Raw genomic sequence first — 14,751 nt, 5'->3', positions numbered from 1 at the left:
TATAACCTGATATTTCAGGTGATATTATTATATCACCTGAAAATGACATTTTGTTTCTTCCTTACCAATAGTTACATATATACATACACATATATATGTGTGTGTGTGTGTGTACTATTTTTTATGCTTATCCTCCTGTATTGGCTAGGCCACCAACTGCACAGTGAGTAAAAGTGATTATAGGCATTTGTGTCCAATCAATGATTTGAAGGGAAATGCTTCTAATATTTTATCATTAGATGGACTGTTTATCAGGAAAAGACTGTACCAATCTATTCTTATTCCGTGAAAAGTTTTAAAAACCATGAATGAAAGTATGAAAGTTCAATTTTTTGTATACTCTTTTGTTACCTATTAGAAGGCTCCATGAACCCCTTCCCTTTAGTCTGAATTATACTGTCTACTATTAATTGATCTGATCTGTATATTGGCTATACATCCAATTTTGTCATGTAGGTTGATAATAACAACTGCTTTTTTCATTTCCTAATATTCATTTAGAAATTCTGATTCCATGTTCATACATGAAGACTGAGCCATAATTTTTCCTTTCTCATACTCTCCTCTCTATACCTGATTTTGGTATCCAGATTGTTATCCAACTTTATAAAATCAGTTGGGAGAGTACTGACATTTTTCTTTTTTCTGGAATGGTTTAAGATTAGAATATTTCTTCGTTGAATGTTTGGTAGAACTTGTTAAAACTGAGTATGTTTTTATCCTGTACTTCCCTTATAAAGGAGATAATTTTGAACTACTGAGTTAGGTATATGAATATTAAATACATAGATACTATCAAACTCCTCTCTAAAAAGTTGTATCAATTTATACCCCTATGAAGACTGTAAAATGCTTACCAATCTGATAGGTACAAAATTTTATATTTTAATTTTGATTGCAAGTCTTTAATTGTAAGCCAAGTTGACCATAATTTCATATATTTATTAAACTTTTCTGTACCCAACTGGCTATTCTTTTTCAGTAAATTGCCTGTTTACATCTTTAGTTCATTTCTGTCTTGTTCTTAATCTGCATGAGATCTTGGAATATTAAAAAACTAGTATGTAGTATGTATAAAAAATGTTGCAAATGTTCTCCCTCACATTTGTTTACATATTTACATAATTTACAAATATATGTTCTCCTATACAGAAATTCATAATTAATCTGTTCTTTTCATTTCTGCAATCTAGGTTTTCAGTTTGCTTAGAAATAATGCTTTCTCAACTTTAAGATTACCAAATATCTGCCCATATTCCTTCTTATAGTTCTAATTTTAAAAACCTATTCATATGGTTTATCTAGAAAATTTTTGCTCTAGTGATCCAAAAATTCAACTAAAATTTCAAAATGCGCAATCACCATCATTTAATTAAACAATCCATTCTTTTTTTTTCTGTTTTTAAATTTTTTATTCTTATTTTTTTTTTTTCCCCTAGACAGGTGAAGGAATAAACACAATCCATTCTCATATACTGATTTTAAAATGTCCTCTTTGGAATGAATGACAGAATTTTTAAAAAATCATCCTTTTCCAATGATCCATGTAAAAACTAATAAAATGAGAATCATTGGATGATAAACCCTTTAGGTAACAAATTGATGGGAAATAAGATATGTGCATGATCTCAAAGTTATCGCTTCACAGATTACTTACTAATTGCAAAGGAAAAAATATATACTTTTACAATAAAGAGATCAGATGGTCACTACCTAAACACCACCAATAATAGGACCATTGGTATTATGTGCCTTCTGATATGATTCAGTATAAAGTATAGGCCGTTACTTATGTAGTACTCTTGCCAAAAATATATAACTGGAAACTAATAAAATCTTTAAAGCTAACTTTCAGTTGATAGGAAATATAGGGGATAGATGAACAAATTCAATAACACTATGAGAAAACAGTAAAGTCTAGAATATGAAATACTCTACATCAAAAATGGCATAAAACAAAGATTGGTGCCATGGGTGGAAAAGGTACAAGACTGTTTTAGATTAACACAGCCATAAGAGATGCAAAAATCAAATGCAGTGTACAAGAAACTAGACTAGATCCTGTTTTTTTTTTTTTTTTTAGAGATGGGGTCTCGCTCTTGCTCAGGCTGGTTTCGAACTCCTGACCTTGAGCGATCCGCCCGCCTCGGCCTCCCAGAGTGCTAGGATTACAGGCGTGAGCCACCGCGCCCGGCCTAAATCCTGTTTTGAAAAGAAAAAATATATTAAAAACATATTTAGAACAACTGGGGAAAACTGAATGTAGACTACACAGTAGACAATACTGTATTATAGAAATGTTCTTAATTTTTTTAAGAGGTAAATTTTTTACATTTGGTGTTTATATAGGAGAATCATCTTCTTAGTAGATGTAATTAAGGACAATGTGCCATGATGCCTGTTGGTGAAGGGGTTCATTGTGCTAATCTTACAAATGAAAGTTTTAATAATATAAAGTTGAAAAAAATATTTTAAATGTTACCCTTTTCATACTCTAAACTGATTTATTTCTGGATTCTTTTCTGTCCCATTGACCTATCCACTTGTTCCTTCTCAGACTGAATTTTTTTTCCCTTTTTTAAAAAATACACATTTTCAGGGTACATGTGATAATTTAATACATTCTTATAATCTGTAAAGATCAAATGAGTTTAACTTGGATAGCCATCACCTTAAATATGTCTTTTCTTTATGCTAGAAACATTTGAATTATTCTCTTCTAGCTATTTTGAAATATACAATAGATTACTGTAAACTATAGTTACCCTACTGAGCTATCAAACTCTAGGTCTTATTTCTTCTATCAAACTGTATATTTGTACACATTAATCAACCTGCTTTTATCACCCCTCCCCCCTACTCTTCCTAGCCTCTGGTAACCATCAATCTGTCTCTGTCTTCATGAGATAAACATTGTTAGCTCTCCCATGAGAGAGAGTACATGTGATATTTGTCTTTCTGTGCTTGGCTTATTTCACTTAACATAATGACCTCCAGTTCCATCTATGTTGCTGCAAATGACAGGATTTTATTTGTTTTTATAGCTGAATAATATTCCATTTTGTATATATACTAAATTTTCTTTATTCATTCATCCACTGATGGGCACTTAGGTTGATTCCATATTTTGGCTATTGTGAATAGTGCTATAATAAACATGGGACTGCAGATACCTGTGTAAAATGGTCTCAACCTAATATTTCACTATCTAGTTTTCGATAAGCAGAAGTTAGCTGTTTTGATAAATGACAAAGATAAAAGTTTATAAGTTAAGAAGTTTATAAATGAAGAAAGTTTCAACTTCACGCATAGTAAGAACAAGAATGCACATATAGGAACTAATGACTGACAGCAAATATTAAAATTTGCTGTTAATTATGGAGGACAAAAATCAAAGATGTTTTATTATCTTTTGCACTTTTCCGCATTTTAAAAATTTCTCAAAAAAAGTACAAATAAATTTGTACTACTAATAAATCAACTATTTAGTAGCCATGAAATAATTTTTTTTTTTGAGACAGGGTCTCGCTCTGTCACCCAGGCTGACGTGCAGTAGCGCAATCATAGCTCACTACAGCCTCAAACTCATGGGCTCAAGTGATCCTCCTTAGCTCAGACTATAGGCACATGCCACCATGCCTGGCTAATTTTTTCAATTCTTTGTAGAGACAGGGTCTCACTCTTGCTCTAGTTGGCTCAAATTCCTGACCTCAAGCAATCCTTTCACACCGACCTTCCAAAATGCTAGGATTTGCAGGCATGAGCCGCTGTGCCCAGCCAAATATAATCTTAAAAGACATCATAATATCAACATGATATTAAGAACCAGCAATCAACTGAGAACTAGTAATCTAATCCAGAAATCTTTGCATCAAAGATTATTAATTTTCCTCTACTGTACTAGAACCACGTTATAGTAAATTTTTCACAGTATGATTGTCCCTCAGTATCTGTGGGGAAATACCTTTCAGAATACCAAAATCTGTAGACACTTAAGTCCCTGATATATACAACATGGTGTAGTATTTGTATATAACCTATGCATATCCTCCTGTATACAGTATTCTGAATCATCTCTAGATTACTTATAATAACAATATAAATGCTATGTAAATAGTAGTTATGCTGTATTGTTTAGGGAATAATGACAATAAAAAAACTCTGTACATATTCAGTATAGACCTAATTTTTTTTCTGAATATCTTCAATCTGCAATTGATTGAATTCACAATGTGCAACCCACGGATATAGGCCAACTATATCTATTTCACCAATTAAAACCTAACTGTTCTTTGGTTTAGTGCTACTATAAGAAGAAAGTCCAATAAAAAAAAGCAATTCTTAATTTCATAACTAAATATACTCAGTTCTATAATAACTGAATCCAAGGAGCAAATATGTCACTGCTTCTTTCACCTCCCAACTGATCGATGCCCAAATGATAAATGTAATATGTTTTTAATGATTTAAGCCCTAGCATTTAAAAAGTTTACAGACAAATATGTATACAGAACAGTATTTTACTTTGTGTTTTAAAAATTATTTTAAAAAATAAATTGCTTAGAAATATAGCTAATAAGGCATTCCTAGTAATGTAAGAAAAAAACTTTCTTACCTTGTTGCATCTGTGGATGTGTTGTGTAACTTGAAGGATGGGAATATGGCATGTATCCTGCAGGGCTTTGTGGGGCATATGGACTAGGCACTGGGCTATTTTGTTGTGGCATAAATCTGTTCCCAGAGCTTGGCTGTGGTGGCACAAACCGGCTAAAACCCAAAACCAAATAAAGACTATCAGGAAATTAAACAAACATACTCTTCCTTGAAATTTTACTGTCATAAAATTCTCTCTTATTTATATATCATAAAATCTATGCAAACAAAAAATTTGCAAAATAGTCAATAACATATAAAATTATTCACATTTCATAATCTAAGAGTTACACTAAGCAGCTTATAAAAGCTGAAATAATTAATTTACTTCATTTATATAAAAGTACCAATCTGTTTAAGGGTATATAAACCCATGCTCCCTATAGTAAAATCGACTCTATAAATTTTGTTAGTTTTCTGAAATATATCAGTTATTTTAACACATTCTCTTGTCTATATGAAATTAAGTTACTAAGATGATAGACACTTCAATTAGTATATTGGAGTATTTCCATATACAACATTTTAAGGCTGTTATGTGAACTACTACTTAAGACTAAGAACTTCAACTATTTAACTATATACAATTCACCATTATCTAAATATATGTATTTTATATATTCACAAGCATATTTACCACAGAACACAATATTTAACAAATGATATATACATATATTACCTGGAGGGGCTATGTGAGATAGTGGTTTGTTGATAATTGGAAGATGCAGGACTACTGTGCATGGAATTCTGAGAAAGTTTATACTGAGACATCATCATTCCTATGCAACACACACAAATATTAAACATTATTTTTTTCTAACAGTAAAGTGTCCTTTAAATGACTTAAATCAGTTATTCTTTCACAAACTTTCAAAAGTTCATTCTTTTCATTAAATGTTTTCATTTTAAAGGGCAAAATATAGAAACTGTAAAACTATAAATTTCAAGTACAATTTCATCAAAACATCATTTTTCATAAAACTAATCCAAGATTGGAACTAGAGATTATTATAATTTTAAAATTTTACTTGCTTATTCAGTGTTCTATTATTTAACCGTAGAAATGGAAAGATTTCTTAGAAGTCATCTAACCTTTGACCATATACCACACACTTCCTTCCACAACAGAACTTTTTTTTTTTTTTTTGAGACAGAGTCTCGCTTGTTGACCAGCCTAGAGTGAGTGCCGTGGTGTCAGCCTAGCTCACAGCAACCTCAAACTCCTGGCCTCAAGCAATCCTTCTGCCTCAGCCTCCCGAGTAGCTGGGACTACAGGCATCCGCCACCATGCCTGGCTAATTTTCTCTATATATTAGTTGGCCAATGAATTTCTTTCTATTTATAGTAGAGATGGGGTCTCGCTCTTGCTCAGGCTGGTTTCGAACTCCTGACCTCGAGCAATCCGCCCGCCTCAGCCTCCCAGAGTGCTAGGATTACAGGCGTGAGCCACCGCGCCCGGCTCAGAACTTTTTTTTATTACATGGAATACTTTACCATACATATCTCCGCGCTTGGGAACTTAATTTCACAAAGCTATTCACTTGACTGTGGTTCAGATTTAGATTTTTAAAAGTATGTTATTTATGAGCACAAAGTTTGAATTCTTGCAATTTTCATCTGAAAGTCTTTTGAAGCAAAAGAGAATGTACCTATTTCTTCTTTCATAACAAGTTTTTATCACGTAGTAGGGATTAATTGAATATTTGATTAATGAATGAAAACATAAGAATAGCTTTCAGACTCATATTTCTTTTCTTTTTTTTGAGACAGAGTCTTACTTTGTTGCCTGGGCTAGAGTGCCGTGGCATCAGCCTAACTCACAGCAACCTCAAACTCCTGGGCCCAAGCAATCCTTCTGCCTCAGTCTCCCCCGCAGCTGGGACTACAGGCATGTGCCCACCATGCCCCACCAATTTTTTTCTATATATATATATTTAGTTGGCCAATTAATTTCTTTCTATTTTTAGTAGAGACGGGGTCTCACTCAGGCTGGTTTTGAACTCCTGACGTTGAGCGATCCACCCACCTCGGCCTCCCTAAGTCCTAGGATTACAAGCGTATTTCTTTTCAAGCTGTATTTCAAGCTTACATTTCTTAGTCCTCAGGTGTTACACAAATGACATTTTGATACACAGGAAATACAGAAAATTTCAGTTATTTAGACATTTTAAAATAAGGTACAAAATCTACGATTAACCCTGATTTTTCTTATGATTTCTACAGCCAATCTCTTTTTGGGAACTGTAAGCATCAAATTGTATTTCCAAATTTTATTTCCTGCTGTTAATATGAAAAGTGCCTTTCACCAGAAGTATTAAAACAGAAGTTTATTTGCCAGGAATACTACAAAAGGGATTGTGGCTCAAAAGTCAGTCACTGAATGAAATTAGGGTTCAAAATCATCTCTAAGTCTACTACTGATAGTACATTCTCTCATGTATGTAGTCTAAATTTCAATTTCTGAGCTTTCTTTTCCAACTCAGCACAATATTGCTTTGCTCCATGGTTTAATAATTTAATAATTATTATTGCTGAATTTATTTTTTTGGAGGCTGAACAACAATCCATGAGTGGGGAGTTAAAAAATGTTTCCCCTTGAATTAACAGTCATCCCTGGGACAAGCTGGAATTACTAGTTTAAATTACTAGTTTACCCCTCTTATGTAGAAAGAGGGGTAAATGAATTTCTGATAGTCCGTTTTGATTAGCTCTAAGTTCCAAAGAACTACAATTAAAATGATTTGCATATTACTAATTTTTCTCCATGGCTGTGACTCATATTTACTTATACAACAACTTAGCAACAACAAAAAAAATCATTTTTTTATATTTTAAAGCCATATATTATGAGGAAAATGTTTTCAAAAAACATAACATGCAATTCATCAGTTAATTTTAAATGTTAGTTTATCTTTTACAAAGTAGGATATATAGAAATCAAATACCATTTTAGACTAAAAAATGACTATTACATAAAGTATAAAATACAAAATATATGACTGAGAGGTGAATACTCTACAAGTTTTTATTAGAGCAATTTACTACCCAAATTAAATACTCAAAAATATAAGTTACAAAAATGTAGTATTAACAGCCTTGGAAGACTTCCTTTATCCACTATTTGATTCACTTATATTTTCCTATACTTAATACATCTACTCTGCCAGTTTTTCTTCCAATCAACTATCTCTCCATATTTTCTTTCAATTCCAACATTCTTCTGGAAAGCATTCATAACTCTAATCTCCTTTCACCATTCCTATGTGTTTCCTACTATTGCAATCGAACTAGTTATGGTGAAGATACAGTCCTCCCTTGCATACTTGCCTTCAACTTGCCGAATGGTAAGTTGGGCAGAGGCATTCCCATAGTTTGCATTTTGGAGAGTGGATAGTAACTGCCCAATTGCTTTAAAAACACACATACATAAAATCAACAAAGCAATACTATTTTAAAAAACCCAAAACTAGGGAAACAGAATGGGGAGCTTCATGGAGGTGTTGCCAATAAAGTAAACTAGAATTAAACTGGCAAAATTCTTGAATATAGTTAATTATAAAAATACTCAAGCTTCCTGAGTTGTCTAAATCATTCCCTCCCTAACTATTTTAATCTTGAGAACCAACCAAGCACAAGGTACTCCTTGACTACGTAAAAATTATATGTTTTGGATGTAATATTTTATAGTTTTCATAATACTGATTATAAATTGATTTTTCTTTACTAATACAGATTATAAGCCAATTTTTCTGTTGCTAGGCAACAGAAAAGTATTAAAGTGTGAAAGGCAACAGGAGTGTTAAGTTACTAGATAACCACAAATATAACAATCAGTACTAAAACTAATATTTACTATAATTATTTACACATGTACTACATGTTTAAAAGCTTTACAAATATTTTTTACTTGACTAACCAAAGACTTCTTTCAAATCAATTCTATGATTTTCTAAAACAAAATTTCTAAAGCTCTTTGAGTAACTAGTACATACCAAGATACTTAATAAAATATACTTAAAGCTTTGTCTAATTCCCCAGGAATTTAGTTACACATTAAGCTGCCGGAATATTATTAATTTAGTTTCTTTCTTATTCTTGGCTTGATTCAAGGAATAAACAGGGCATCCCTAATAATATACTAGCTTGTTAAAGAAGACACTTGGATTGAGTAATGTATAAAACAAGTTCAGATATGGGAATCATAAAAAATGTACTATAGAATTCAATTATTAAGAACCTCACCACTTTGTACGTATCTGTTCTGCATGCTTTTCTCCCTGAAAACATTAGGACTCCGTGCCAGGACAGCCTGCAACAAGACGGGTATGTCGCCTTCTGGATCATCACTGCCAAGGTTATCTTTCAACTCTCTGGCATTGAAAAAATAAATATCAAAAATTAAAATTATGTTCTGATGCAATTACGGGGAAAAAAAAAAAAGAAAAAAAAAATTAAAATTATGACTCATTCACTAAAAAGAGGTATGGTATAAAAATAAATCACACATTATCCCCAACAGTATGGATTTTGGAAGATGTAACCCCTGAAAGAAATAGAATTATTAAAACTAACAGAGAGGAGTTCTTGTAAGTACAACCATTTTTTCTATTTTATTTTACAGAGAAAACAAAGAGCCCAAAACATTGTTTTATTGAACTATGAGTTAAGAATGCTCAGATTACTTTTACAATAGAAAATAAATACAGACTATTTGAGATAATGAAAGGGTAGAAAAGTGATAATTACGCAAAGAAGGCCCTATTTGGGCTTGGGATATATTTTGTTATCGAATATGAGTAAATTTTAACTTTCTGGGAATGTCCTCCAAATAAAATACTGTTGCTATATTGATTAAGTCAAGACCCAAAGGTTATGTGATTTTTCCATTTTATATTGTGTTCTCAAAGTCATCAGGGAGGAAAAAAAATCGAACAAGTTGACTTAGTATAGTAGCAATTTTCAACTAATAGCAAAGTAAATAACAAATTAAATTCACGACTATGAAAGGTGATGATAAAAGTAAGTGCACTGTTTTTAATTTTACATGTCACTATTCTACTCATTGGATTTAATAATAAAGACCTATAAAGATGGTGTCCAATGATAAGACTCAAAAAGTTTCTGAGAGGAATCTTAAAAAGAAGCTCTCTATAAAATAAATCCTAATTATATATGTGCTATTTTCCTTACCTCTTTAAATGTTTGGTGAAAAGTGCTGAATAACTATGTACGGGCATAAGAAATGATGTAATATTTAGATACTGTCAAATTTTTAGCATGAGAAAATATTACTATGACCCTTCTTTCTGAGCTTAACCAATGATTTTTCAGGTTTTCCATCAGAAAACCACATTTAGTAAGTATATCACCTTAGAGTCATCAGTTTTAAAAAAGGTACTGCATCTAATGGCAGAGACCTCTCCATTATAATGTGCTGTATACTCATTCCCTTAAATAATGAATCTTTAACTTAAAAAAAAACTAAAGAATGCAAGGATACATAAGTACCATTGTATGGTGGGATATGAAGGGATAGAGTAAGGATTTTACTTTTTATACATTTAAGCATTATGGTTACAAATATGTATTGCTTTTGTAGTAAAAAAATAAATTTAAAAAGTATACTCATATGCAAAAAAACCTGTAAAAATGCTGTATAATTTAAGTCAATTTTATTTTTAACGTTACTGTGTAAAAATATATACCTATGTTCAGATGGTATAGTAAATTCTAGGAAAAATTCGTCCCAAATTCTATAGCAGCTCTTCATAAAGTTCCCCTGAATGCTTATACTTCTCAGGAAAAGCATGCTAGCCTAATCCAAATAAAGTGAGCAGCATAGTTCATAGTATCTGGAAATTTTAACTATTTTAGCAATACCAGGAAAAAGGGATATAGTTCTGTGAGCAACTTTAGATTTCTGCAGCACACCTGATGGATCCCAAGATCACTTCAAAAGAGTTGAAAACATCTATGGAGATAGAGTTACATGGGTCAGAATTATTGTCTCAATATAACTATGGCCTATTTTAATCTCATTAATCTCTTATCATACTTAGATATTGATGTATTTTAAAAATAAACTATGTATCTAAAATTTTTTGAAATAAAAAGTAAAATTAGAAATACTAATTCTCTTAGGTCAAACTTTTCACTTTACTTTAGATGTAAATTGTACTTACATGTGATCTGTTGATACCTGGTTGAGGCTATGGACAAGCTGTGAAACCAAATTGTCATCCCTACAGGCCAAAAGGCAGTTCACCTCTTCTGCTATTCGTGCATTAAAGAGAAGGCTCTTTGTAGTTGTAGCAGGTAAAGGAGATGGAAGAGGCAGCTGGTTCAGGACTATTTGGAATGAAATAAGATTATTAGAAATTTAGTGACTCTAATAAGTCTCTGTAGTGTTTACATATAATTCGAGATTAAAATAAATTACAAGTATCAGTGTTACAAATGATTAAAAGGCATTTGTCCTCTCCTCAGCAATCCTTAATCAACCTCACAAAATCCCCAAAATATTACTTGGACTATAATAGATTATACTACTCTTTAAGAATAAAATTCAGTTCCTTTATATTCATGCTTGTTTTTCATTTCTTAAATCTTTGTTAACAAATGATTAGCCCAAAGGGAAAGGTTAAAAACTAAGTAACTTCCAAGGTTGCAATTCCTTAATTTCATTTACTCTTCCTTATAAGACTTATCAGAATCACTAAAGTACTCCCATACAAACAAACCAAATAATAATACCTGACTCTTCATAAAACAGAAAAATAACATATTTTTTAAAAGCTTAGGTATACACAAAAATAAATAGCTCACTTTAGTAGGAGAGCATTCATAGAACAGGATCAGTAAGAATATCCAAATAGTTTTCTAAATTACAAATTCCTGAATAGTTCTCTCCTCTTCATTCTATTCTAACAGCAAATAAAAGAACATAATGTTTTACAGTAGTTTAAATTCAGCCATGTAATGTCTCTTTACCTAATGCAAATTTGTTCATTTGTCTAAACTAATGGTTAAGAAAGCTAAATAAAATGTCGGGTATCTTTGCGTTTGGCTTAATTTCTAATCCTTTTTTTTTTTTTTGAGACAGAGTCTCGCTTTGTTGTCCAGGCTAGAGTGAGTGCTGTGGCATCAGCCTAACTCACAGCAACCTCAGACTCCTGGGCTCAAGCAATCCTCCTGCCTCAGCCTCCCGAGTAGCTGGGACTACAGGCATGCGCCACCATGCCTGGCTAATTTTTTTCTATATATTAGTTGGCCAATGAATTTCTTTCTATTTATAGTAGAGACGGGGTCTCGCTCTTGCTCAGGCTGGTTTCGAACTCCTGACCTCGAGCAATCCGCCCGCCTCAGCCTCCCAGAGTGCTAGCATTACAGGCGTGAGCCACCGCGCCTGGCAATTTCTAATCCTTATACAGTATAATTATCATGCCCCTAGCCTCAATAAGTAATAACAGGTTTTTCATTAATAAAAACAAAAAAATTATTACTTAATAAATAAGGGTTACTGGAAAGACCAACTTTTAAAATATAAGGTACACCTAAAATGATGGGGAGAAAAAACAAAAACAAATTCTTGGTAATATATCTTATTTTATAATCCTATATATTAGAGTTTCTCCCTTATCTACAACAAAGTGATAACAAAAACTAAAGCCAGTTCAAAAAGTTCTCTTACCTCAGTTCTCAACCAGCTACAGCACTTTCTAGTTAAACTGTACGCTGTTACTATTTTACTCCACTGAATCCAAGTGAAAATTTAAAAGAGCAAAAAGAAAAATCCAGAAAAATTGTATTTAGGGGATAGTGAACATGGATAAAAACATTTCTTGAAGACACTTTCTCTTAGCTCCTTTATTATGGAGTTCCAAATCTTGCACAATGCTATACAAAGAAAAGTATGCCATTTCTTCACCTACCCTTCCCTTTCATACCTCTTTCCCTTTATTTATTCAGGTACATAGGAACTAACATTGTGGGTAGCTTTTTGCACCATTATCCAAGGACTAAAAATTATAGTTACAAGTGCCTACCAAAGAATGAATCCCTAAAAAAATGTGTTACATTTAAAAAAATCTCAAAAGACTGGCAAAGTTCTTTAAATTTCTTAAGTGTTCAAAGTGAAACAGGCTGCTGATATCTATAACAAATTCTAAAAGGTTATGGAACATGACATCCAAAATAAATATTACTAAGAAGTTAGATAAATTGGACTGTCAAATTTTCTTCTTTGAAGGGCAGTTTTAGTTAACTGATTCTATTACAGTTTTAAATTCTATTATTAAATTATATTATTGTTTCTATTACAGTATTAAAAAGCCTATATTAGTTCCTATATGTAAAAACCCATGTTTCTTTAGTTTTGATTTTTCTTAATGCTTTGTGTCAAGATTGGTCTTTATTTTGTGTTTATCCCTTTATTGTGTAAGACGTCTTATCGAATACATCCTATCATTTCTTATAAAATCCTTAGAAGAAAACAGAAATTAAGGTCTTACCTGTAATTAATTAGTTGGCAACACTAATTTTATTACTTGCACATGCATGCCAAAAAAAATCAAAGGAAATAATGATGTTTGTCATTTAAATTAAATCATAAAAATTTTATTTGTGACATTACAGAAAATTTTTGTAATAGCCTCTCTAAAAATCACTGTTAACACACAGAATTTAAATTGAATAAATTAACCAAACTTACGGTCTGTGAGACTAGCAATCCCCGCAAGAGTAGTGATGGGGACATGGGGCATATCCCCATTCATCCTGAAGTTCTGGAATGGTGTTGCCTATAAAAGTACTTAGTTCAGGTGCCAGCTGTCATTACTTCCCATTTCCCAAACACTGCAACACACAAAAAACAGACAATTATTTGTAGAAATATGTCAAGTATACTATTACTAGAAAAATGCTTAATCACTATAAAAAAAATTTAGTCATTATTAATGCATCTCTTACCATATGTTAAGCACTGCAAACATGAGGACTTAACTCACTTAGTCCTCACAACAACCCGGTAAGGTAGGTACTATTATTTTCTACATTTACTAATGAGGAAATTAATTTACAGAGAATTTAAAGTAACTAGTAGAGCAAGGATTAGAACCCAAGCAATCTGGCTCCAGAGTCTGTTTCTTAATCACAAGGCTATATTGCGAGATAGAAATATTCAATCAATCTGGATAAGCACTATAATTTGTTTCTAAATTATAAGCAAATAAAAAATTTAACTTCACAATCTAGCTCTAATTTGCCTTTCTAGCTATGTCTCTTATCACTCTCCTAGATACACCATCCTCTCCAACCAAGCTGATCTAATCAGATTCTCCAAAATCTACCTAGTCTTTCCCCATCTTTATATACTCCTTTAATATAGTCTCCCTACTTAGGAAGCCCATCCCTACTTTAAGTCCAAATCATATAATTCTTCAAGATCCAGGACAAGTACCCACTATTTCATTAAGCCTCAAATTTATCTAAAAACCACCTTAATCTACTCTGAACTTATGACATTTACTGCCCAATATTCTTTCGGTAAATAATTATATATTCCTTCGTGACATCTTTTGAAACTTCTTGTTTCATTGTTGCAAAAGTACTTATTGTTCACATACTAACCTTATCTTTCCAATTATCCCTGCATGCTTATTACAATAATCAATCACAGAATCAATATGTAACCACATAAAGGACAGAGAAAGGCATTAACATTTTAATGCTCCTATACAAATGACTTAATTGGCTTAAGTGTTCAGTATTTACCATGATGTAATATGCTCTCGCTCTCTCTCTCTGTTTATATATATATATATATATATACACACACACTCACACACACTCGTATAAATATTATGAAGACATTCTGTAAAACTGCTGAACACCTTGATTGTTATTCTGTTCAATGTCCCCAAATTTTTCTCATCTTAGTTTCAACATATGGCTTATACAACATTTATCTTTCCTTTAACAACACTTCTGTATGACATTTTTGTAAGTAGATAATATAACATCTTAATAATATACATATTAATTAAAGATATGCCTTTATTAAATTACTTTATAAATTAATCAATGATAGTAGTCTATTCA

At 31.9% G+C, this 14,751-nt stretch overlaps 1 protein-coding gene across 3 annotated transcripts in view; it reads right to left on the bottom strand.

Moving 5' to 3' along the window:
- The window catches only part of NIPBL (NIPBL cohesin loading factor), a 190,976-nt gene that overhangs the window by 94,398 nt on the left and 81,827 nt on the right, over positions 1–14,751 (bottom strand). For all 3 annotated transcript variants that reach the window (XM_012736444.2, XM_012736443.2, XM_012736446.3), the window contains exons 2-6: positions 13,364–13,506; positions 10,836–11,001; positions 8,896–9,023; positions 5,333–5,432; positions 4,616–4,767 (exon numbers count right to left, since the gene is read on the bottom strand). In XM_012736444.2, the coding sequence (XP_012591898.1) occupies positions 4,616–4,767; positions 5,333–5,432; positions 8,896–9,023; positions 10,836–11,001; positions 13,364–13,427 (610 nt within the window). In that variant the 5' untranslated portion in view covers positions 13,428–13,506. The remainder of the gene's footprint in view (positions 1–4,615; positions 4,768–5,332; positions 5,433–8,895; positions 9,024–10,835; positions 11,002–13,363; positions 13,507–14,751) is intronic.

Source organism: Microcebus murinus, chromosome 11, assembly GCF_040939455.1.
Source record: "Microcebus murinus isolate Inina chromosome 11, M.murinus_Inina_mat1.0, whole genome shotgun sequence".
NCBI classification, from domain to species: domain Eukaryota; kingdom Metazoa; phylum Chordata; class Mammalia; order Primates; family Cheirogaleidae; genus Microcebus; species Microcebus murinus.
The sequence above is the reverse complement of the archived record's forward strand: the minus strand, read 5'-3'. Positions and strand labels throughout refer to the sequence as shown.